This window comes from Sus scrofa, chromosome 6 (genome assembly GCF_000003025.6).
Source record: "Sus scrofa isolate TJ Tabasco breed Duroc chromosome 6, Sscrofa11.1, whole genome shotgun sequence".
Taxonomy (NCBI): domain Eukaryota; kingdom Metazoa; phylum Chordata; class Mammalia; order Artiodactyla; family Suidae; genus Sus; species Sus scrofa.
In genome coordinates, this window is record NC_010448.4 from 19,686,263 (window position 1) to 19,711,950 (window position 25,688).

The window sequence follows — 25,688 nt, forward strand, 5'->3', positions numbered from 1 at the left end:
TCCTACTGAAGGATGATGGAAATAAAAGAAGTCTTTGCCCCCCAAAATCTGGTGGAAATATACATGGGTTTCCTGAGAGGTCGGGTGAGGTACAGGGGCTACGAGGAGAAACACACATCATGTAAACTTTGGGGGGGAATAAAAAGAAACTTAACTGAGAGAAAGTGGGAAGAAGGGAAAGGCTTTATGTTTCAGGTGGAACCTTTGTGGCATCTGCATTTTTAACTCTGTAAGCATCCAGGGTGTTCTGTTTTGTTAGCTTTGATAACAGAAGCTCTGGGGGAAGAGAGATTACAGACACTGTGTGTGTGTGTGTGTCTTTGTGCCCAGCGTATTCAAAACAAAAAGAACAAATACTATGTTTAAAAAAGGATCAAAGCCCACAGTCCAGAAAGGCCTGGGTGTGAAGCCTGGCTCAGGTGAGCTGTGTGACCCTGGGTAAGATACTTCCCGTCTCTGAAGCTTCATGTCCCCATTCTTAAGACAGAAACCCCACTTTCCATTTGAGAAGGGAGGGTGGTGAGCACGTCTCTTGAATTGAGGAAAATTCCCGCCGACTTAATTTTATCCCCACCCTTGGACCAACTGCCACAGCAGCACGAGCAGCCTTGTCATTGGTGGCGGCGACGGCGGCAGCTGGAAGTTTCCATTTGCTGTCCAGAGCAAAGGTTACACTATTTCTGGCCTGTTGGCCAAGCCACAGGAAGAGCAGACAGGCCCCCAGGGGGTTGGGAATTTCGGCAGCCTCCTAAGAAAACATCTCAGGTTTTAACTGCTTGAGAGGCTGGCGGGGGAGGTCACCAAGCCCACCGGGTCGCCACATTGCGCCTGGGTCCCTACTTCGGCCTCACATCCCAGGCCTCGAAGCCCCTGGCCACATAATGAGCTTCGTCGGGCCCCGAAGGACATGAATGTGGAAGCTGGTTGCTGGCGGGAGCTTCTTAGATCCTCAGCAGATCTGCTGACCCTAAGACTCAGCGGCAACCACAACCTAACACCCATAATCAAAATTCAAGAACAGAGCCACCGCCCAACTCAAGGCTGCCGGTTTCTAACCACCTCCCGATTTAACTACCAATGGCTTAGGGCAGATAAAAAATGGGCTCTCCAGTTTCTTTAACTGCTCCAGCACCAGACCTGCTTTTCTCGCGGAACTTACAGATAAAAGAAGGACCATTCGGGTCAGTTTCCAGATAAAACCACACGAGAAGGGCTGAGAAACACCCCGAAGCCCAAGATTGTCCCTGAAGCCACACACAGGGTCCATCTTCAGATCAGGGCTTGGGGCCACAGGAGGGAGGATGTGCTCGAAGGGCACATATTTCCCATGCCCCAGCCTGCCCTCCTTTTGCACACAGAGGGGGACCCTCTCATGCACAGTCTTTTTTTGGGGGGGGGCGCATCGCCCTCCGATAACCCTGGTCCTTCACCCTCTGCCACTACATCAACGGCCCTTGCCCGGTTTGCACATATATTTGTGATCACTTGATAACTCCTGGCCTCTGCGAGACTGCCACGTCTATCCCGCTTCTTTGCTGTGTACCAGCACCTAGCACAGAGTAGGCACTTCATACATAACGTAACAAATACATTCATTTAAAAAGGTGCCTGTGCTGTCCTGAAATGGCTCACAGCTCTAGCCGCATGAATGCATAGCTATTTGTTTAAGGAGCTCGTTACAATCAGAAATAATACAGAAGATCAGTTAGAGAAAACCTATAGCGGAATATTATACAGCAGTTGAAAAGGATAAAAGTAGTTCTCTATATATTGACAGGCATAAAGAAATCACCAAAACTTACTGTTGAGGAAGAGAGCTAGTCTCAGAATAGAAGGTTTAAAAAAAAAGAAAAAAAAGAATAAAAGGCTTATAATCAAGTTGTTGTGTAGGAAAGATAAACAAACACCAAGCTCTTTTCGCGGGTGGGGGCCGCAGTCACAGCATAGGGAGGTTCCCAGGCTAGGGGTCGAGTCAGAGCTACAGCTGCCGGCCTATGCCACAGCCACAGAAACAGGGGAGCCGAGCTGCACCTGCGACCTACATACACCACAACTCATGGCAACACAGGGTCCTGGACCCACTGAGTGAGGCCGGGGATCGAACCCTGGTCCTCGAAGATACTAGTTGGGTTCATTTCCGCTGTGCCACAATGGGAACTCCAAAACCAAACTCTTAGTAGTGGATTTCTGAAAGATACAGGACTACAGGAGGCATTCAGTTTCTAAATATTACATCCCAGCCCTGTGTGACTCTTTACACCCTATAAAGCCAGTCACATTTAGGGGTTTGGAGCCCAGCTTGCTGTGTTACCAGTAGCAAGTTACTTAACCTCTCTGAGCCCCCTTTACTTCATCCATAAAACTCCCATAAAACATGAACTGCGTCTTGGACTGATGTGAGACATACACGGCACAGTGCCTGTGACGGAGTCGGTATTCAATAAAGAGTAGCTACTATTATTGCTGTCATGATGGACTAGCTCTACCACCAAATACCACAAGTATAGATGTAAAGTTTGTCTTTTGAACGTCACATAATTGACTTGCTGCGAAAATGGCAAGAGAAAAGAATCCAAGTTTTGCCAGAGTCCTCCATCTAGCTTTATTTTCACTTGAAACCAGCAAATCTAAGTATTGCCCCATGGACTCCTATGCCCCAGGGACAACAAAGAGCCCCCCTAAAAACCTGCCTGTCTTCCTAACACTTTCTCCATGAAGGCCCCACATTTCCCACTTTAATGCTTCAGCCAGGGTGCGGCTGGAAAGCTGCTGTCATCTCCTGTGAGATTTCCTCCAAGATAAGCTAATAAAGCAACCTGCCCCATCGGATAAGCTAATAAAGCAACCTGCCCCATCGACGCAGGCTCAGGGCAGATGCGCTGTGAGCAGCTGGGCCGAGAAGCACAAGGCAGGTCCCCAGCTCTCCCTCGGTGCTTCCCTCTGCCCGAGCTCAGAGGGCCAAGCGTGAGCCCTGGTGTTTCTGCCGGCTTCTGCCAGGGCTTACCTGCAGGGTCAGGTAGAGCCTGTGGGGGCTCCCAGGGCCAGCCCAGTCCACGCTGACGGCTCGGCACTGAGCTAGGGCCGGGCGAGCTGCACTTCGGATGCCGGAGTCTTCTTCGCTGCTGCCGGCCGGGGTGTCTTTGCCACGTCCTGTCCCAGGACAGAGGAGGAAGACAGGTGAGAGAGACGCTTGACACTGGCTGGAGCCGCCTGGCTGGAGACCGACCACTGGCCGGGGCCACAGCTGAGCTCCACTTTGACACAACACGGGGCCAGCCCGGGCGAGGCCGGGAGGGACTCACACGCCCTCCTGTGCCTGCCCTACTCAGAGGGGAGGCCTGGCACCAGGCAGGGGCTGCGCTCCTTCTTAAGCCCAAATCACCCCAGGATCCTCTGCGAGAGGTCACCCAAGACCCCTCCCTCCACAGTGGCCTCTGGGGCTGGCACCGGCCCATGAGCACCCTCTGCAGATGGCAGCAGAAGGAAGCTGACACACCCGGGCTGCGCTAATCTTCACAGGAGGTGCACCCCGGGGCCCCGGCTTCATTCCCAAGGCTGCCTCTAGGTGGCAAGTTCTCCCCAGCCTTCAGAAAGACCCACCCCCAAGCTGCGTGGCCTCGGCCCCGCGGCCTCCAGAAGCTCATTCAGGATCAGCTAAAGTGCATCCCGTAGAGCCTCTAAGCCACCTGGATGGAGGGGAGAGCTGGATGGGGGTGACAGCGACACACCCTCCACCTCCCCCAACCCTCCACCACAGCCTGTGGGGCCAGATGGGGTGGGAGAGGGGACTGGCCTCACGGGGCAAGCTGCAGAGCCACCACCCTGGGGTGTAATCACATCCTGAATGCCAGCACGGGGCCGAGTGCTTTCCGGGCCTTATTGCCCTCCTTGAGCCTCAGTTTCCCTGTCAAGACAATGGGCATAAGGAACCAACCTCACAGTCCTGGGGCGAGGGTGACACACGTAAAGTGCTCACCCAGAAAGCGGCCACCCATGCAGGTTGACAGCTCCTCCCAACAACTCTGAGAGGCAGGAACCAGAGGCCCAGAAGGGTCAACGCGCAGGGGCACAGGGAGCCAGTGTTCCAGTGCCCTCTGTGTGCCTGCCCTTCTCAAGGCAGCAATAAGAGATGGGTGGGGGTAGAGGGGCCCGGGGGACCACACAGGCTGAGACTCTGCCGGGCGGACCTTTGTCTTCAATTCTAAAAGTGGCTAGAAGTCTGTATGGTCCTATAATCCTCATAATACTCAGTTAACAGACTACTCTGCACACACATAAGGCCGGAAGCAGCTATAGAAAATGTTCAGGGACAAGCTTATAGGCGACTTTTGTTTTCTTTTTTATACTTTTCTGTGTTTTGGCTTTTTGTTTTTAGTTCTCCGAGAACACTTGCTTTTGTTTTTTTCACCTCCTTTCTTTTTCTTCTTTCTTCCTTTTCTTTGCTTAAACCAGAAAAGCACTACTACTCATTCAGAGTACATTTTTAATCCTTTGGACAACCTTGTTGGGTAGGGACCATCCACGGCCCCTTCCAGACCACTGGGGCTACCTGACCCCAAAGCCCAAGCTTTTCCTGGAGGCCTCCGGGGTCATCCCAGCCTCACTGTCCCCTGCAGAGAGACTCTGGAGGGCAACATTCTGGCTGCCGCCAATGGCACAAGTGTGGTGGCAAAGAGGGACCGGAGTTTTGCTGTGTGTCCTCTTGGGGCCTCTGTTCTCCCCTGTCTGCATCAAGGGGACCTGATGGCCCTGGAGGGACTCTGCTAGCTCAGACAGCTGGCCAATCTAACCCTTCTCCCCATAGCCCAGGAACAGACAGACACTAACCCCTAAGGGTATCTTGCCTGAAGACCCCTCTGCACCCAAACTTCCAGAAAGACCTGCCCAAGCGGAGGTTGGCAGACAAGGGGCAGCTCTCCAGACTTGATGATCCAGCCTCTACTCGGAATCAGAGGAGCTGCCCACTTCTGGATGGCACCAAGGGACATGACCCAGAAAGAAGAGCTGGGTTGACAGCTCCCCCAGGGGCCAGCCAGGGCCCAGACTCGGGACTCCCTCACGGCCCACCTGCTGTCTGGCCGCCTTGGGTGGCACCTAAAAGGAATGCATGGCACCCACCCCCTGCCAGGCCACTGTTCTGGAGCAGCCTGGGTCCACGGCTCTGCCATCCGCAGGCGAGCCCTAGTGGAATCAAGTGTCAGCGCCGCGACGGGCCCGGGCGGCACTTTACCTACCTTGTTTACCAGCCGCGGGCAGAAACCAGAGCAAGACCACGAGTGCTCTGCCGGGGGACGGGCAACCTGGCCAGGCCAGGCAGCTCGTGGCTCTCGGGCGGTGTTCTCCCCACTGCTCCGAAGTCTGCGTTAACGTTTAACTCCGCGTCCCCCGCCTGTCTTTACAGACAGGGTGCCGGGCAGGAGCGCCCCGCGAAATTGACGCCCTGACTCCACTCCCGGCGCGCGGGCTGCGGGTACCCTGTAATTACCTGACAGCTCTGACTGAGCCTAGGAACTTGCAAGAAACCCCAGTCTCATCGCTGGTATCTGGAGGAAGGAAGGGAAGTAAAGAGGCATTTTAAAAATGCGGACTCACCAGTTCTCAACCTCCCCGGGCCGGTGTGTGGGAAAGGGCGGGCGGCCGGGCTGGCTGGGGCGGGGCGAGCCATCCCCGGCTCGGGCTCCCCGGCCCGGCCCACTCGCCACAGGCCGCGCAGCGAGGGCGTGGCTCCCAGGTTCCACGTCCTGCGAGTCGGGACCATGGCCCGGCGGGGCTCAGCAGCCTCCTCCGGGCGCCGGGCAGCCTGTGGAGAGAGCAAGAAAGGGAGACTGAATCCCACTGGCTGGCACCACCCCCACCCCTAGCAGATCGGAGCCCACCATCCGAAAGGCTCTGTGGAACTGGGCCACCTGTTACTCAGAACCCCAACTCCAACATCCCCCAAGGATCCTCTGAGCTCCAGGGATGAAACAGGACCTATCACCATCTCAGGGTGCTCCTTACAGGGAAGGGAGGCTCAGAAGTGGGCAAGAAGCCCATCGGGTGTGTCTGCATCACAACACGGAGACCCCGCATCTTAGCCCTTTCACTGAGCCTGGCAGCATGAAACAGGTCACAGCCCCACAAAGAGGAAGCTCCCGTCAACAGCATCTCCAAAAATCCATTCAAAAGGGGATCTGCCTGTGGCCAGTGATGCAAATTCAGTGTCACTGAGAATTTATATGTGTGTGTGTGTGTGTGTGTGTGTGTGTGAGAATTTCGTTTAAAATCAGCTCATTTGTGTGTTCAACTGGCCCTCACTCTGTACCTACAACTGATGGAAACCAAGCCAGGAGTTGCGATCAAAAGATTCATTCATTCTTCATTTAATAATTATTTATCCAGTACCTGCTGTGTGCCAGGCACCTGCCAGGGGTCCTCTTTGATCAGGAGAGACATGGCCTCAAAGCTCCCTGTCAGGAGGGAGGTAAGTACTTCAAGGAACCTTCAGAATCAGAACAGGATGCAGGGAGGCACCAGGTGGTATGGGAGAACGGGGTGGGGTAGGGAACACTGGTCTGGGTAGAAAGCCCCATAGAGCCCTTATGAACTGAGCAAGTGAACAGAACACACGTCATTTACTGCACAAGTCTTTATTGAGCACTTATTGTGTGCCAAGGACCTTGGAGGGCATTTAAGGCGACATCAAGCTATAGTCCCAGATTCAGACAATAAGTGATGCCATACCCAGAAGAAGCCAAGTCAGCTCCAAAAGGCAATGTGGAGCTAGCCTTTTTTTTTGGCCGCCCCAGAGGATATGGAGTTCCCAGGACAGCGCTCAGATCCAAGTTGCAGCTGCGACATTGGGAACAGCTACTTTTGTTTTTAAATGGAGCTGGAGGCACCCAAGGACCTCCTAATGGCTCCAGGGTGTAGACCACTTTCCCCATCTCTCACTGCACAGACTGCTCTCTACCAGGCAGTCAAGATCCCCATTTAAATGCTGTCCACCTCCCTGGACCCTCTATGGCTCCCCAGGGTGGGGCTCACAGCACCCAGCCTGGAGCAGCAGCTCCATCCACCTCCAAGGGAATGAATGCTCTGATATGAAGGCACCCAGAAGTTCCAACCGAAGCTTGGAAGAGGGCTGGTGATGGAGACACAGAGCTCAGAGGCTGACAGGGGTCACGGTGCCACAGGGAAGGATGCAATCATCAAAGGTGGTACCAGACGAGAGGCAACCAGGGAGGGTGGAGCTCACTCTGGGCGGGAAGAAAAGATGGAGGAGGAGGTGGTAGAGGCATCAGGCAGGTGCAGAGCCCTCAGAGGTGACCAAAGAGTGAATGGAAAGGAGAGGTCAAACTGGAAGAAAGCCCCTGGGGGCTCTGTAAGGGAGAAGGTCAGTGGAGCAGACCCAAGGGATGGGCGGCAGCTAGCGGAAGCTGCCACTTCCTCCTCTTAGGGAAGCTGGCTGGATGGGAAGGCGAGGATGTGGTATTTAGAATAAGAGATTTCCACATGCTGGGTGGATAGAGGGGCAGGAATGACTAAAGCAGCAGCAAGAGGCCAACGAAGTCAGAGAGCAGGGATAGGTGGCCCGAAGATCTGGTGAGTGAAGTTCACAGAGCTGAGCCCCGGGAAGAATGCCAGGCTCCTGGTTAGGGCGTTGTAGTCTCTGCCTTCCCTGACCGTGGAAGACACCTTGGAAGAAGCTCCTGGGCACCGTCTCCCTGGGAGGTGGGCGGGACTGCTGGCCAAAGGTCAGGGCAGAGGCAGCTCCACTGAGGAAATGGAGAAGGACCAGCGTGGAGGGGAAGGAACTGGGAGGAGCAGCCAGCTGTCCCCTTCTCCAGGCTGCTGGGCATAGAGCTGGACCCACGAGCAGCCCTGAGGACCAGCTGCCCCACGGGCGAGGGGGGAGCAAGACAGGCTGCACCTGCATGCGGAGCCTTGGGGAAGGTGAGCTAGTGAAGGGCCCTGAAGGTCAATTCCACGGTTGAGGGAGAAGACTTTCAAAGAGATCAGCGAAGTCGGAGGGGCAGGGACCCAAGGAGACAGTATTTCGTGGCTTTCAGGAAGGGAAATTGGGAGGCAGTCAGGAAGATATCACCAAGAACGAGGAAGGGTGTGTGCAAGTTCCTGAAGAGGAAAAAGCAGCTGAATTTAGCAGCCTGGGTGGCGGGGGGGGGGGGGGGGGGGGGCGGGGGGTGAAGGTCAAAAGTATCAAAGACTTTACAACAGCCCAAGGCTGGAGACTCAAAAGCCTAGGTCCTGGGCAGGGGGATGGGGGCCAACAAGGAGTGTGGTTATGACCAAAAGCTGGTTTTGAACCAGGCTGTGCGACTTACTAGATGTGCCACCCTGGGAAAATTATTTTGTCTCTGTGCCTCATTATCTCCATCTGCGAAATGGGGAGAATGCTACTTTATAGGATCGGTGTAAAGTTTAGACAATTCCTATGTACAATGTTCAGAAGCATATCGGCGTCTACAGGGAACCTCCCAATTTTATTTTTCAGTGGCCTCTATCCAGTGGTGGGTGAATGCCAGAGGGGCTGGCTGCGGGCGAGGGGCATCTGCCTCTATGGGTTTAGGCCAGGGTTGTAGAGCTGCAGCGTCCTCCCCGCCCCCCACCTGCCCCCCGACCAGGGATAGTGCAATGACTGGGGGACAGACTTGTGACACCTGCCCAAAGACTGCTGCCGGGAAGGCCTAGTCTCCCTGGGAGAGCGGGCAGAAGGTCAGGGAGGTTGGACAGGGGCTAGACCTCCTCTGCGCACAGTCACGCGTCCTAGGTTTTACAGATCAACCCAGATTTCGAAACCTCTGCTCCCTGGTACCCAAGAGGACAGCAGAACTCATTGCCCCACACCCTAAAGTCCAGTCACGGCAAATACAGGACTCCGTTCTGAGACTGCATTCCTTGCCAATGACTCTCTGGCCAAGGAGAAGGCTACTTTTACCAAGGGCAAGGGGGATAGCCTGGGCCTGCAGAGGTGCTCACTCAGTCTCAGGCAGACAGAAAGCCAGGGAAGGTGACAGACCAGGGGTAATCACGACCCCTAACCTTGAGACATATGGGGGGGGGGCGGTACTTGAGAATTTAAATGCAGCTTCCTCTTTAAAATCTGCCAGGACCAGGCCCTTTGCTGCGCCAGAGTTCTGCTCTAACTCACAACAGGGGGTAGAAGGAGGTGGCTTCTGCCTGGCCCTCCCTGCTGGGACCCCTCCTCGCCAGGCAGCTGCTGTCAAAGGCTCAATTTCCCCCTCTGCCCAGGAGACCATTGGCCCAGGCGCTCCTTCCTAACCTCGGGCCCACCCCACCCGGCCCGGGCCCCGGGGGTGGGGGAAGCAAACTGCCCAGGGGCTTACGAGATGGGAGGGCCGGAAACGGCAGCCTTCAGGGGAGCCCTGCGGATGCCAGGGACCTCTGCCAGGGGAGGGGGCGGCGCTGACCGGCACGTAGTTCCCCAGTAGTGTCCGGCTTCCCTGGCCATTGAAATCAGATAGGTGGCCCCGAGGCTGTTCTGATCCCAGGGGACATGCCGCCCGCTTCCCCTGCTCGGCTCAGGCTGGACGGTGCAGGGGGCGGCGAGGGGAGAGGGTAGAAAAGGGGTGGATCGCCGGGGCCCGGCCTCCCCGCGCCCCCCAGCGGGGCGGGGCAGGGGGATCCCAGACGCGGCACCCGAAACGACTGGTCAGGCGGACCCCAAGAGCCCAGCTCGCCCCCTGCCCGCCGGAGCCCCGGACTCACCGGCCTAGCGGAGGCAGGATCCCGGTGTCGCCGCAGTGCCCGGGGCTCGGCCCGGCCCGGCCCGCTGGCGGGAGGCTGCTCCACGCCGCTGCCTCCTCGGCCCGCCCCGCTCCAGCCCCTCCCGCACACTTTCCACAGGAAATGATTAACTCGAGGCCGCGGCGCGTTCCCATGGCAACCGGCTCCGACCCTGGGGGTGGGGGGGCGGCGCGCTCGCTCCTGCACACACTCACACACTCACACGCGGGACCGCCCACTTCGACAGACCCTCCCGCTGGGTCTCCCCAAGCCCCCCGCCCCCCCCCCGCACATGCCTGTGCACACATGCGTGCTCATCCGGGCGCACACGCACCGTCCTACGTGCTCACATATGCACGGCACTCACATATATTTGCACACATGCTCTAGGGAGTCTACATGAAGGCACTCACATTCTCACACACATTCCCACGCTCATTTCAACACGCATGCTTTTGCACTTACACTCAGACGCACCTCCTCACTTTCACACGCACTGCACTAGTTACTGCTCACACACACACTTCTCACAAGTGCTCCCTTGCTGCCCTTCGCATGCTCTCACAAACTCCAGTACACGTTTACTTGACTTCATAGCACACACACTTACATACTCTAGCTAGTACCTATGCACACTTGCACATTCTCACACACTCACGTTACCCCATGCTTTCTCACAAATGCTGTACACACTCCTTAGGATACACACCCACTTGCACACATGCATGTTCTCACATGATGGCCAACTCTTTCTCACACTCCAGCCTACGCGTGCTTTTAAACCCCGGGACACACTTTCACATATGCTCTAGTTAGCACATGCATAGTGTCACACGTTAGCACAGGCATTTTTCACGTACATCATCTTGCTAGCTCTAAAAGGAGTACACAGGCCAGGTTGCCTCCCAGCCAGGGCACCACCTGCTGTCCCCCACCCTCCTTACCCCTTCCACAGCCCCCTTTCCAGAGCAGAGATGTTTGAGATTCTTTAAGGTAAAATATTCCTTTAAGCTCCCGTGAAAACATGTACAGAATGTAGCTGCTCTGGAGCAAGCAGCAGCTCCCACTGCAGCCCCGGAAGCCCCCTCCCCCCCCATAGAATGCCCCAGAAGAAGCCTGGGGGAGGCTAGGGAGCCGACCAGCCAAGGAGAGACAGCTGACCCGGAGGAGCCACTCTGTTCTTTGTCTCCCAAACAGAGGCAGCATTTACTCCAGAGTCAGCAGCAATATTCCCCCTCCAGGGTGCGGAAGGAGGAGAGAGGAAAGAAACTCAGAAGCCAGCCTAGTGCAGGCTGATGGTTCCGAAGATAATCCGAGGGGGATGCGCGTGCTGCCCCTTCCTGCTTAACTGGGGAGGGGCCAGGAGAGGACTGGAGGGGCCCATGCAGCTCCAGATGGGTTCTGTCTCCTACCGCTGGGCAGGCGCTGGGCTAGTGGTCAAGAATCTCAACCAGAGACAGAGCCAAGGTTCTGGGCCTCAGATTGTTCTGGATGCCAGACCAGGCCAGACCAGGACACTCACAATCCCTCTAATAAAAGTGAGCTCCAGGGAATTCCGGTTGTGGCTCAGTGGTAACGAACCTGACTTGCATCCATGAGGATGCGGGCTCCATCCCCGGCCTCCCTCAGTGGGTTAAGGATCCAGCCTTGCGGTGGCTGTGGTGTAGGTCAGCAGCTGCAGCTCCGATTGGACCTCTAGCAGGACCTCCAAATGCCGCAGGTGCGGCCCTAAAAAGAACAAAAACTGGGCTCCAGCGTTCTATTTTCTCACTGAGATGCCTCAGCAAAGGCGCAATAGAGGGGGCAGGTCACTCTCCAGGAATGGCTCCCTGGAGAGTTAGATTTCTAGCCAAGAACCCTGGAGAAGCCTCCCAATGGGTGAGCAAGCCATCACTGGAGAGCTCTCTTCTCTGAATTCCCTTGCCAGCCTCCAGACAGCAGGGATCAGGAGGATAGGAGGGCCGGAGGACCGCAGATTTTTTCTAGATTCCTGACCAAGTATCTTTCTTTGTTATCCGACTGGGGAGGGGTGCGGTGGGGGTGTCTGTCTTTAAAGTCCTGATATAGAACCGGAAGCCTTGTCTTAATTGTAGCTGGTACATTGACATGAACTGCAGGTTCCTTCTGACAAAGCCGAAGCCAGATTTCTAAATTAATAATAACATTTATTGTTCTTTTTCTCTGATTACTGAAGTAATAGATGTTCATTGTAACCATAATCCCACCCACTAAAGATAAATGCTGCCAACATTTTAGTACAGTCTTTTTTTTTTTTTCTCTCCATGCACATAATAGCTACCATTTATCCACAGCTAACACTGTGCCAGGCGCTGCGCTGAGCGCTTTAAAAATAAGATCCTGTTTAACCCCAAACACCCTATGAGGAGAGTACTGTCACAGCCCCCATTTTCAGGAGGGAAAACTGAGCCTCCTAAAGTTCATTCACAAACCTCGTGGGTGTTAGAGCCGAGATATGAACCCAATAGTTTGTGTGTGTGTGTCTATGTGTGTGTGTATATATATATATATATACACATATACTTGTATGTATACACACACACATATAGACACACACACACCGTATAGTATTATACACACACACACATACATACATGCAGTAGCTTATAAAGTTCAAAGCACCAGTGAAGGAAAGAGAAAATTGAGACATTTAAGGAAGAATTTTCTGAATTCTAGCAAAACTCTGACTTGAAATGCAAAGGCAAATTGCTTCATGATTGTTGGAATTTAGAGATTGCACCATGCCAGGAATTACATACCGATGACTTCAAGGTCATCTCTAACCCAGAAACTTCACTGATGGTTTGATAGGGAGGCTGCCAACTCTCCCTGGCCACACAGAAGGTGAAGCCTTTGCCAGAAACCTGGCCACCCAACGCTGAGGTGCTGAACCTATGAGGACTCTTGGGTTCAGCCTTTGACCTTGACCTCCTGCCTACCTTCTGGCAGAGGCATAGGTGTCTCAGGGAGACCCACAAAAATGCAACGGGCGGAACACTGCGGATCTCTGTCCACATCTGTTCCATCTCCTAGACAGTGGGGAAGAGCGTCATTTTTGTTTAAAGAGCTTGAAACCCCTTAACTCTCGGGCATCCATCGGAGAGAAAGCTAAGGGCCAGAGAGTTCTGCCCAGAGGGCAGCAAAGAGGGGGCGATGACAAGCCAGATCGTGTTTAATCTCATTCTTGTAGCAACCCAGGGGAAGGCATGCATACGACTTACATGATTTTTGAGTTTTAATGACCCCAGTTGAGACTCCAGGCCCTTGCAGTGCTCCTCGCCCTGCTCAGAAGGCCTCTCTCCTCACCCCACTCCCTCCACCCACCTTTACCTGGCCGCCTCCTGCCCGTCTTTCAAGTCTTTCAAACGTAGAGGTCACTTCAGGGATACTAGTCAGGTTCTTAACCCACTGAGCCACAATGGGAACTCCAAAGACCACCTTCTTTGACCCTCCCAGGGACACGGTCCCCTGACTGCTCACCTCCCCACCACCGGATTGTAAAGGCCTCTCCTGTCTATACCATCATCACCTCCTTGAGGGCATCACCTCTCCGTCTACACCATCACCACCCTTTCCTGACTCGATCACAAGGAAGCTCTGACAAAGACTCAGATCCTACGGGCACTAGATTCCTGGCCTCATGTCAGCTGTCCCTGAATAAATAACTAGCTCATGCACCATTCGGAAGGGAAGAACAGGATGCATCAGGCATATCCAAACAAACTTTCTTCCCATGTAAACTAATAATTCTTTTTTTTTTTTAAACAGGAGAGAAAATTGAGACACTGATGGAGGTTAGTAAAGCAAACAGTGACTGAGTTTGCATCTCCTTTTTTTTTTTTTTTTTTGGTCTTTTTAGGTTGCACCTGTGGCATATGGAGGTTCCCAGGCTCGGGGTTGGATCAGAGCTGTATCTGCCAGCCTACACCACAGCTATGGCAACACCAGATCAGAGCCGCATCCATGACCCACACCACAGTTTGTGGCAACACTGGATCCTTAACCCACTGAGTGAGGTCAGGGATCGAACCTGAATCCTCATGGATCCCAGTCAAGTTCTTTACCTGCTGAGACACAACAGGAACTCCGCTAATGATAAATCTTATCAAAAGGAAGACAAGAATCCTCAAGGAGTTATTTCAATGTGGTCAGCAAGGAACACCCTACAGCTGTGAAAAGTGTGCAACCGCGCACCATCCCAGGTAACAAATAGCTTTCTGAAGTCAGAGACTATCTCCTGGATTGAGTCATAGAGGAAGGAATCCTGACTCAATTAGCTGCTGTTTTGAATTCACATGTTTCCAGCCCTGGAACAGCCGCCAGGGACGGTGCAGAAGGAGCTGGGCGGATCCTGGGAGGGGATGGGCAGGGCCCTGCACCCAGCTCTGAAAGCCTGCATTTGACTCCTCACCAGCAACAGGACGTGGCCCCTTGTCCTCTGAGCAAATTGGGGGCACGGCGGCGCTCGGCTCACACCTGCCAGCTCTGAGGAAGCCACGCTCCTGCTCAGTGGCAGGAAGGGGTAGGGTCTTGGACTGCTGGACTGTAAACCCCTCTCTTCCTGTGCTAGAGACCCAGCTCCTCCAGTGCGTGCTAGATATTTGAGCAAATGGTGGTAGCTTTCTATCTCCTCTCTCCTTCCTGCTCCCTCTGTGCCCTCCCTGTCACCGTCCAGGGGTACCTTCCTCCGAAAAGCTGCATTAACAGGAGACACCGTTTTCCCATTTCCAAAGGTTGATGCAAGGAACCGAGGCAACCCTCCCCTCCATCAAACCGCCTGGGCCCACCATCTATAGAGGGTGACTGCCTTTCTGCACGTGCCAGGGAGGCTGGACTCAGCAGAGCTTCCTGGCTCTCAGGTGAGGGGAACCTGAAACTTCTGAACAACCTGAGGAAGAATGTGGTAGAAATACCCCCTCTGAGCATTCCAGGGTGGAAACCAAACAGAGCGTGTGTGTGTGTGTGTGTGTGTGTGTGTGTGTGTGTGTGTGTGTGTGTGTGTGTGTGTGTGTGTGTGGCGGCGGGGGGGGGCGGTGTTATCATTCCCAGTAGTCTAAAAAATGAGAGGAATGCCAGCACTGGGGAGATAGGTACTTAGGCATCAGGTAATAAAGGGACTGAGGAAGGTGGCTGTGGGAGAGCCCTGCCCCCCCCTCCCTCTGAGTCAGCTCTTCCCTCATGCGATCTAGATGCCTGGGCTCCCTCTCCCAGAAGCTCCCTCCCTGGCTTCTCATCTTGCTCCTAAATCATTCTTTCTCGTTGTTCTAAGCCAACACATGCATTATTAACATCATTCCCACTTTTTTTTCAACTTCCCCATTCATTCTCCCCCATATGCTGCAAATTCTAGGTAGCTGGCGGTGGGGGCGGGGGTGGGGTTTGACTTCAATTTTTTCCTACTGCACAAATGTAGTAGAAATCAAGAGAGGAAATGTCCCCCGATCCCCACCTCCCCCCCCCACACACTCACACACACAGATCCCACCACCCTTAGCTTATGGTCAGTGGCCCAGATTTTCTTTCTAGTACTTGACTTCAAATAGACATTATTTCTGTATTAAGGGGTGATTGGATAGAGCAATGGTTAAAACTGGGTTTGGGGGTCAGGTGGTCATGGGTTTGAATCTGGGCCCAGTCCCTTCCTCTGTGCCTCGGTTTCCTCCTATGGCAATGGAAACAGCTCTACAACCTAACTCATTGGGTTGTGGTAAGAAGTAAATAAGAACCAACATGTTACACCCCAAACCCAGCATCTGGCACAACAGCTGTGGTTATCGTGGAAGGCAGGCCGTGGATATGGTTTCTACTCTGCCTTTTTCTCACTTTAAATCACATAGTAAGCATTTTCCAAGACACTTTTTCCTACTTCAGGCCTGCTCTTTTTTGTGTTTTGGTTTGTTTGTTTTTGTCTTTTTGCCATTTCTTGGGCCGCTCCTGCAGCATATGGAGGTTCCCAGCCTAGGGGTCCAATCGGAGCTGCAGCTGCTGGCCTACACCAGAGCCACAGCAACGCGGGATCCGAGCCACGTCTGCAACCTACACCACAGCTCACGGCAACGCCAGATCCTTAACCCACTGAGCAAGGGCAGGGATGGAACCCACAAGCTCATGGTTCCTAGTCAGATTCGTTAACCACTGAGCCACGACGGGAACTGCAGGCCTGCTCTTTTTTTGAACTGCAGTCCCCAGACTTAGGATGAGACCCAAGTGCCATTCAGTACTGGGGTCACAGTGTCTGAGCCACATTGAGCACTCTGTAAAATTGACTGAAAAGGGAGTTCCCACCATGGCTCAGCAGGTTAAGAACCCAACTAGTATCCATGAGGATGTGGCTTTGATCCCTGGCCTTGCTCAGTGGGTTAAGGATCCAGCACTGCCACAAGCTGTGGCATAGGTCCCAGATAGCTCAGATCAAGGGTTGCTGTGGCTGTGGTGTAGGCAGGCAGCTGTAGCTCTGATTCAGCCATTAGCCTGGGAACATCCATATGCTGCAGGTGTGGCCCTAAAAAGCAAAAAAATTTTTTAGAACAACTGGGAGTTCCCATCGTGGCTCAGTGGTAAGGAACCTGGCTAGTATCCATGAGGATGCAGGTTCAAACCCTGGCCTAGATCACTGGGTTAAGGATGTCATTGCCTTGAGCTATGCTGTAGGTCACAGACACAGCTCATATCCCAAGTTGTTGTGGCTATAGTGTAGACCGGCAGCTGCAGCTCCGATTTGACCCCTAGCCTGGGAACCCCCATATGCTGCAGGTGCATCCCTGAAAAGCGTGCGTGCACATGCACGCGCGCGCGTGCACACACACACACAAAGACTGAAAGAAGGAAACATTTTAAATGACTACCTAATATTCCTCTAAATGGCTCTGCCCGGACTGAGCTGACCATTCCATGGGATCAGATAGGAGAGTACCTGCCATTCTTTTCACGTTTATGAATAGCATTGCTTCCTTATCTCCCCACACGCAGCCTGTTCATTCCCTGGGGAAAGGGTGGGAGACGGGGGAGAGGGAGGTTGTTAATTTCATAAAAATCTGAATAAAGAGTCTGAGCATTTTTTTTTAACACTTTCTAAACAAGTTACCAGATTGCCATCAGAAGGGCTGCACCAAATTTACACTTTACACTGTCGTTGGCAGTATTTTTGACGAGAACTACTTTTTTGCACTAATTTACAGTTTTTCCCTTAGATCTGGAATTCTCGCCCCGGGCTGATTCCCCCGTGAGGCAAGACACGAGGCTTATAAAAAGACGTCTGAGCGATGGCTGTCAAGGGAGGGGAGTGTCTGGCTCCTTTGCTGTGTTTCTGTCTGCTGGGCTGGGCCGGGCTAGGAGCACTGAGTCAGCATGCCCCCTCCCTGCCTGCTCCTCAAGCCCCCAGACACCTTTCCTGGGGGGTTCTGGAAGATCCCCAAACCCTAGAAGATTCTGTTCAGGTGGCCATCAGCAATATGAAGCCGAGTCCCTGCTCTGACACCAGCCTGCAACTTCATTCTGGCTTCTTGCAATAAGTCAGCCACGCCTGGACAGAAAAATCCTGTCAAGAGACCCTGGCATCTGCAATCAGCTTTCCGTTCCTGGGGGGCAGGAAGGGGTGCACAGAGGCAGCACCCAAGTAAGGGAAGCTGTGTGTTCCCAGAGGCACAGCCACGGGACCCGATCACCCTGCCCGCCTCCTGGCACTGCCAGCATGGCTCACCCAGGTTGTGCGGCAGCCCTGTGATCGCTCCCCTGGACTCCAGGCCTCCTCCTCTGGGGGTGGCCCTTGTTTGCAAACAGCCATGGGAAGTTTTGACGCTGCTAATTAACCAGACTCCCACAGTTCTGGGTTGTTAGTCATCATGACAAGTCTCAACCTTCCACACGCCCTGCGACATCACCAGCTCCCAGGTGATGGGGAAGAAGGGACTAGGAGCTTAGTCATTTCAGTTACTTCCGCTGTCATCATCACAGGGGACGGGGAGGACTGCCACCCAGCCCAATCAAGCAGAACACACGGGGCCTGGAATGCAGGGTGGAATTTGATCTAAATTCGAGTTAGCCCGCTTCTGCGGAGGGATTGCTCTGTGCCAAGCACCGGGCTAAACTCTTTCCCTGCAGGATTGCCTTGGGTTTTACCTAATCCTTACAACAAGGGTGGCGGGCGTGACAATTCTCATTTTACAGATGGGGAAGCTAGGGTGCTGTTTTGCGTGGCCAGGCAGGGAATGCGTAGGGGGCAGCTGCAGGAAGGTGGGGACCTCAGGCCAGGAGCTGTGTTCCTAACCACGGCGTGACCTGGGCATTTGTCTTCCCCTCTCTGGGCCTCCTGTTCCTTCCCTGGGTAAGCGAGGAGGGTGGGCTGGTGACCTTTGCAGCACTAACGCCACGAGGGAGGGTGTGGGCCAGTTGGAAGGGATGGGGGTGTGATTCTGAGGTTCTGCACCCTGAGCTTCTGGTCCAAGGGAGGGGTGATTACAGCTCCGGATCTGGGGCTGTGGTTTCATTATGTACAGCCGCTTCACGAATGAACGAATGAATGCCAGCAGAAGAAAGGAGAGGAGTGGTTGCCAGGGGCTGGGATGGGGCTGGGGGCAGGGCAGGGGTGGGAAGTGACTGCTAATGGAGTTTATGGAGTTTCTTTTGAGGGCGCCGAAACATTCTAAAATTACATGATGGGATGGTGGCATGATTCTGCAAAAAAAAAAAAAAAAATACCAATAACCATGGAATTGTACACTTTAAATGGGCAAATTTTATGGTATGGTAATTATATTACAGTACAGCTGTTTAAGAGAGACAGGAAGGAGGGAAGGGAGAAAAGAGGGTAGGAAGGAAGGAAAGAAACGGGGAGGGAGGGGGACGGCACAGAGGCTGGGCCAGAGGTGCCTTTGAGATTTGCCTCCTGGGAGTGGGGCCCTGACACCCAGCCACTCCCCTGTCACCCTTCCTCCAAGCACCCAGAGCCTGGGAAAGGTATGTGTCAGGACACCCAAAAGGCAGGTGATGGCTCGGGTTCCAATGAAAAGTGACAGGAGCTTCTGACCTCCTCAGAGGCCGAAGGAGCCATGAAACAAAGAGCAGGTGCAGGCTTGGAGGTACTGGGGGGCGGGGGGATGGCAAGAAAGAAGGATGGAGGTCAAAGCGGGGGCGGTCAAGGAGGAGACCCTGAGAGTCAAGGCGAGGGGTAGCTCTGATGGCAAGGCCCAGGAAACAGAGAGTCTGGGCTGGCTACGGCCTCTCTCTGTTGCCTGAAAACATCGTGGCACCCCAGAAAGTGTGCATCAGAGGTGCCTCCCACTCCTGCAGGTGCCTCAAACTGGTACAGTCATATTCTGCCTGGCACCAGTGGGGTCGCAGATAGAGGCAGCCATCCCAGAAGCAAATCCACCCAGACTGGACCCTGAGCCCAGTGCACAGGTGCAGGGGACCCAGAATGAGGGCAAAATTGGCCAATGAGAGTCGGGAGCTCCTTCCACTTGTGCTCTTAGGGCAACTTCCTGCTGCAAGAAGGGACTCCCAGAGGGTCTCCGAGGCACAGTTTCCCCATCTGCATCTCCAAAGGCAGACAACCCAGAAAGCACCTCCTGCAGACGAACCTCGCCCATCAGCGCAGGCAGAGCCTCATCACATCCACCTCTTCAGGCGCGTGGCCCAGCCGTTAAGGGAACAAAGGAAGCTACGTCTTGGAGACTCTGAGAGTCCTAGCCCTGGGGTAGAACCCACATCCCTGGCAGCCAGGCTGGCAGTGGCTGAGAGGATAGACCCCGACCCTGGGTCTTATTCCTCTTATTCCTCTGGCCCCTGGCTGCACATGCTGCTCTTGGTCCCTCGACCAAGAGCAGACCGGCTGCTCCGGAGTCCAGGCCTCGAATCCCTGCCCCATACAACCTCTCCAGGGTACAGTCAGTAGGGTCCCTGTCACTCCATGTCAGTCCTCAGCTCACATTCAAAGCTCTTGAACACCTGCCCGCAGCCCAGGCTTCTCCCCCAGTGCTCTGCCCAAGGCTCCCTCCTTCTGTTCCCTGAGTGCACCGTGTGTCCATTGCCTCTCTCTGCACGTGCTGTTACCTCCTGGATAACAGTCTATTCGCCTAGTGAAGCCCAGAGAAAAATCACCTCCTCTGTGAGGCCCTCCTGGCACTGCCCAGTCAGAATGCACCAGGACCACTTCTCTCTCCCTTGGCTCACACTCCGCACACCGCATTGGACTTTGTGGGGCACTTATCTGTCTCTCCGTTACTCTGGAGCTCTCTGATTCAGGCCACCATGCTGTGTGACCTTGGGAAGGACACTCAACCTCTCTGAGCCTCAGTGCCCTCCTGAATGGCTGCCCAATACAAGAGTTGTTATTATTATGGGTAATATTGACTGTGCACTTACTATATGCCAGGCCCTACGTGCTAAGTACTTTCTGTGCAAGATCTCACTTAATCCTTACAGCACCTTAGGAGGTAGGGGGTATTATTATCACTTGTTTTTGTTTTGTTTGTCTTTTTTTCTTTTCTAGGGCTGCACCCACGGCGTATGGAGGTTCCCAGGCTAGAGATCCAATCGGAGCTGCAGCTGCCGGCCTACACCACAGCCACAGCCACGCAGGATCTGAGTGGCATCTGTGACCTACACCACAGCTCACAGTAATGCCGGATCCTCAACCCACTGAGCGAGGCCAGGGATCGAACCCACAACCCCATGGTTCCTAGTCAGATTCGTTAACCACGAGCCATGACAGGAACTCCTATCACTTGTTACTGAGGAAGAAACTTTTGTTAGGACTACCACCATTCTCATCATTGCTATTCTTTCTTCTGCCACAAATCCTAGTGCACAGCGGATACTCAAATCCTGTTTGTTCAAGGCTAGCGGAGGTGAAAATAGGAAGGGACTTGGATAGGAAAATAGTTCCAGAAACAGCCCTGCACACTCTCCAGAATGCTCAGGCCTAGCTCTGTCCTACCTGGGACAGTACCGTCTCTGGAGCCTGACACTGGCAGACACTTGGGAGACCTGGGGTGGCCTGCTTTGACTTCTCCCATGAGCTCCATCTTTACGAACAGATGCAGACTCTGTCCAAACCAGCCCTGCAATGCTCAGAGCCCCCAGCAAACAGGCCTCCTGGGCAAATGGTGAGTGAGGCTCTGGGGGTCCCGAGTGGCTGGCTGGGAGGCAGAATTTGTACACATTTGTAACCAGAATAGCTTCAGGGTTGGCTTTGCCAACTTGAGGCCAAAGGTGCATAGCGCCCTGAGTCTCCATGCTTCCAAATCCAGCTGCCCCAGTATTTTCTAGGAACACCTCCCTCCACCCCCCACCCTGGGGGCAAACATTTCCTGGAAGCCCCCTGGGCTGCTTGCAGAGTTCTTTGCCCATCACGGCCACTGGCCAATCTGGGACCAGAGTGTCCTTCAAGACCCATGCAGATACCTGAGTCCCCATCGCCAGGGAGACTGGAGGTGCCCTAAAACAGGTGCTGCCCCCGATGGTGGAAACATAGGCTCTGCCAGGGCAAGTGAGGCCCATGTCCCTGAGAACCAGTCCATTCAGGGCCAGGGGGGAGGGGAGAAATGTCTACTGTCCTGGTGATGCCCAGCCACAGCTTGTCTCATGGCCAAGTTGCCTGGTGGCATCATGGTGTTCCTCTGGCAGGTCACCAACACCTCCAAGACCCCAGGCTCTTTTCCTGGCACGCGGGCGCACACAGAGTCCTTGGCACCTGGATTAAGTCTATGCCCTGTGGTGAGCCCTGCCCAAGCAGACCCAGTGTCCATTCATACAATGGACTCAGCTGGGCTGCCCCTGCCCAACAGATGGGCTTTTACAGCCTTGAACTTCAGCTGGGGCCGTCAAGAGTCCTGTCCCCTAACCCCCCCCCTCGAGGCTTCCTCACCCTTGACGTAAATTAGCAGATATAAAGAGGAGAGGATGCGGTCAGACCCTCCCATCATTCCACCTGCTACTCACGGTCATTCAACAAATGTGCCCCGTGCAGGCGAGTCGAGGGAAGAGGGTGCCCCCACTTCTGATAGCCCCTCAAGTCCTCGAAACATAGCCATTTGGTGAGAAAACCAAGGCCCTCCAAGATCAGAGGTCAGTCCAAGGAAAGTGCCAGAACCAGGTAGGCCAAGGCCTCTCTCTCCACTGCCCACCCTTACCTGATACCCAGACTCCAGCCTGTGACACTGCTGGCCCCAAACCCAGAAGCTGTGACAGGCGCCCAAGGAAGGTGGGAAGTGGAATCAGATCTATTCCTGAGGGTCTGAAGGACCCCAGAGGCCTGTGTCTCCCCATCTTCCCGCTGACGAAGGCCTCAGAAGACCGGCCTCCGGTGGCTGACCAGTAGGCGAGGGTTCTGCCGGCCACAAGGGAAACTCTGGGCCCAGAGCTGCCAAAGTGAGTCGCTGCTGGCATCCCTCAACCACACGTTACAAAACCATGACGCCCTGTAGAGTGCCAGCCAGCCGCCTGCATGTTGGAGGGACGTGGTTGCCAGACAGGTTGATGAGGCATCTGCCGAGACGGGCTCCAGAAACCAGGCCGGGGCTGTTGCCACACCAGGCGGCTCCCGGGAGGCCGAGGCCACAGGGGCAGCCACCGCCTCTCCCGGGGCTCATGGAGACTCACCTCAAACCTCAACATAACCCCCCCGCCCCCAGATTCACGAGCCAGTCACTGCCCCTGGGGGCAACCACTCCATCCGGGTAAGGTTCCCAGAGACCATGGCAGGGGCAGCCACCCACCTCACCCCCAGCAAGGTCCGAGGCGGGGAGACTGCAGGGCTTTCCAAGTCCACAGTCAGGACAACCTACCTTGAACCATTAATAAAGATAATTATAGGCATGATGACAACAATGGCCAACTTTCGACAGGGCTCGTACACGCCAGGGACCACACTGGGTACTTTTTCTGGATCTTTGCATGTATTTTTTGTGGCGGCTGTAACACATAGCCACCAAGCAGACCCCTGAAACAGCACCAGTTTATTCTCTCCCAATTCTGGAAGCTAGAGGTCAGAATTCAAGACGGCAGCAGAGCCACACTCCCCGCAAAGGCTCTAGGGAGGAATCCCTGCCTCTTCTGGCTTTTGGTGGGTGCTGGCAATCCTTGGGCTTCCTTGGCTTGTATTTGGATTATTCCCATCTCTGTCTCCGTCTCCACATCGTGTTCTGTGTCTGTTCACATTTTCCTCTTCTTATAAGGACATCAGGTGGGTTGGATTAGGGCCCATTCGAATCCACTATGACCTCAGCTCTCTCTTTTTTTTTTTTTTTCATTTTTTAAAGTTTTATTGAAATGTAGCTGATTTACAATGTTGTGATCACTTCCGCTGTACAACACAGAGATTCCGTTTCCATTCCAGGGTGACCTCATCTTAACTTGGTTGCCTCTGCAAAGACTCTTCTTCCAAACAAGGTCATGGTCACAGTTCCAAATGGACATGAGTCTGTAGGAGCCACGATGCAACCCACCATATCACGTGTCACCTCCCAGCGACCCTGCTACTACTGCTCTTATCCCCCTCTTCTGGACAGTAAAACAGGTTCAGAGAGGCTGAGCAACTTGTCTGAGGTCACAAAGCCGGGACTGGAACCCTCTCTCTGATTCTAGATCCCACACCATATTGCCCAAACATCACCCTCATCACCTATGGGTCTCATAGGGCCCAGCAGTTCGCTGTTCATAAAGCTTCTCCTGGCCGATGTTGCACCTTCTTGCCACCACGAGCTTGAGAGGCTCGGGTTGTGGTGTATAAAAGAAGCAGATCCCGTTAATTCACCTGGCCTATGTCATACGGCTAAAGAGTGGCAGTCTTTCGAAGCCAGGTGCAGTGCTCTCCACGAAGTAGGCTCAAAACAGGGGTGTAACGGGAACATTCGGGGCTTCGGCAAGTCAGTGGAGGCTATTGCCCCAGAGAGATCAATGGCTTCCCTGTGTTTACTGATAACACCCACTTCAGCGACACCTGCCAAAGCTCATAAAAGGGATTGTAAATCTGCAGCTTAAATTCACTTGCTCAGGTTTCAGCCCCTCGTCCAGGAGTGTCCTCTGCCAGCAGCATGGCCAGCTGTTGGAACAGTTACAAAGCAGAGAAAAACCAGGTCAAGAATCCACGAGGCTCTCACAGCTCACCTCTGAGCCGCAGAGCCTGGACTGTGGCGAGAGATGCAATGGGCACCGCTTATGCAGTGGCTCCCGGCGGAGGAGGCGTGAGACACAGAAACAGCTGTCATAGCCCAGCGCCAGGCTCGGCTCCAAGCCCCATCCAGCTTTTTCTGTTTGTCTGCCCAAGTGCCCACAAAGTAGGTAATACTGGTACCCCCACTTTCCCAGAGGAGGCAACGGAGGCTCAGAGAAGGCCACATTCTGCCGGTGAGTGGCCACGCCAGGACGTGGTCCCAGGTCTGCCTGAATCCGGAGCCTCAGTCTTGGTCTCTGCAGCGGTGACAGCTAGGGAGGCCTGGACCCAGAGTGGCCACTGTGATGGAAGTACCTTAGAGCACAAAAGGGACAGAGCGGGGCTGGAGGGAGACTTGAGACGGAGGCCAGGCCTGAGGACCAGGAGACGCGGTGAACTGGTGTCTCTGGGAGCCAAGCAGGGCAAGGGGGAGGCCGTGAACGGGCACAAGCAGGAGGGTGGGACCCTGGTGGGGGGGCTCCTTCCAATGCACCGCAATAGCCAGAGAGCTGTAACATGTAAAGGTTTAACACATCACCTTCTGACTTTTTTTTTTTCATTTTTGAGTCACATCTGCAGCATATGGAAGTTCCCAGGCCAGGGGTAGAATCAGAGCTGCAGCTGCCAGCCTACACCACCGCCATGGCAACACCAGATCCAAGCCACATGGGCAAACTTCGCCACAGCTGGTGGCAATGCCAAGTCCTTAAACCACTGAGCGGGGCCAGGGATTGAATCTGCATCCTCATGGATACGGGTCAGGTTCACCATCCGCTGAGCCACAATGGGAACTCCATCATCGCCTTCTGACTTTAAAGACACCAGTGGCTTTCTGTGAAGCTGACAACAGAATCCAAACTCCTTACGTGGCCAATAAGGCCCTGCAGGCCTGGCCCCAATGACCTCCTCAGCTCAGCTGTGCTCCACCCACACAGGCTTCCTTCTTTTTCTCCAAACATGCCACTGGGCCTTTGCACTTGCTGTTCCCTCTGCCTAGAATGCTGCTCTCTGAACTCCACGGATGCTGGCTCTTCATCCTTAGACTCTTAGCTCAGCTGTCCCCTCCTCAGAGTGGCTGTCCCTGGCCACCAGTTCAGAGTCAGCAGACCCCGGTTATTCTTGATGTAATTCCTGTTTTCTTTTTCCTTAGCATGTGCTGCATCCTGCAATTGTGGTTTATTCTTTGTTGCTTAATTGCCTTTTTCTCAGGAAGCCAAGGGCTTTATCTTATTCCCTGCTGATGTCAGCACCCAGCACAGTGCCTCACCCACAGTAAGTGTCCAGTGGATATTTGTTGAATGAATAGATGGGTAAGTTCACTAGAAATGTGGAGTCATAGATGGGTCACCCAAAGCCTGGGCACAGACTGGGCCAGCAGTTATGATGGGATGAGAAGCACAGCCCAAGAGCAAGGCCCGACTGGAAGCTGCTGGGGACATCCAGGGAGAGGAGAGAAGTGTGTGAGCCACGAGGGGCCAGCCGGGCACAAACAAGGGCAGAAATGCACAGAGAGGGGGTTGTTTTCTCAAGAGCAGTACAGACAGAACTCATGGCCAACCTGCTGGCATATGAGACCCTGGAGGGGCTGGTAAGAGCTTATAGGTGATCTGTCAGGGGACAAGCAAAAGGCAGACCCTAAGACAGCCTACATTCATTCATTCATTCATTCATTCACAGGTATGGAGTGTCTGCTATGCGAAGGGAGTGAGGAGGGCTGTTCTGAGGGGGCAGAGGCAGGGATGGGGTCAGAGTAAAGGAAGTAGGGGTTGCC

General features: G+C 54.1%; 1 protein-coding gene and 1 long non-coding RNA gene across 10 annotated transcripts in view; one reads left to right on the top strand and one right to left on the bottom strand.

Moving 5' to 3' along the window:
* KIFC3 (kinesin family member C3) overlaps positions 1 to 9,842 on the bottom strand; it is a 36,118-nt gene extending 26,276 nt beyond the window's left edge. For 2 of the 9 annotated variants that reach the window (XM_021093922.1, XM_021093924.1), the window contains exons 1-2: positions 5,593 to 5,800; positions 3,005 to 3,150 (exon numbers count right to left, since the gene is read on the bottom strand). In XM_021093922.1, the coding sequence (XP_020949581.1) occupies positions 3,005 to 3,150; positions 5,593 to 5,758 (312 nt within the window). In that variant the 5' untranslated portion in view covers positions 5,759 to 5,800. Of the gene's footprint in view, positions 1 to 3,004; positions 3,151 to 5,234; positions 5,570 to 5,592; positions 5,801 to 6,384; positions 6,404 to 9,729 lie in introns of those variants that run through there. The other 7 variants (XM_021093927.1, XM_021093931.1, XM_021093928.1 and 4 more) reach the window with 7 other exon arrangements.
* LOC102160805 lies at positions 6,475 to 18,459 on the top strand. Its single transcript, XR_001309011.2, has 4 exons — positions 6,475 to 7,935; positions 13,534 to 13,559; positions 14,499 to 14,624; positions 16,956 to 18,459. It is a non-coding gene; the product is annotated as an uncharacterized LOC102160805 (long non-coding RNA).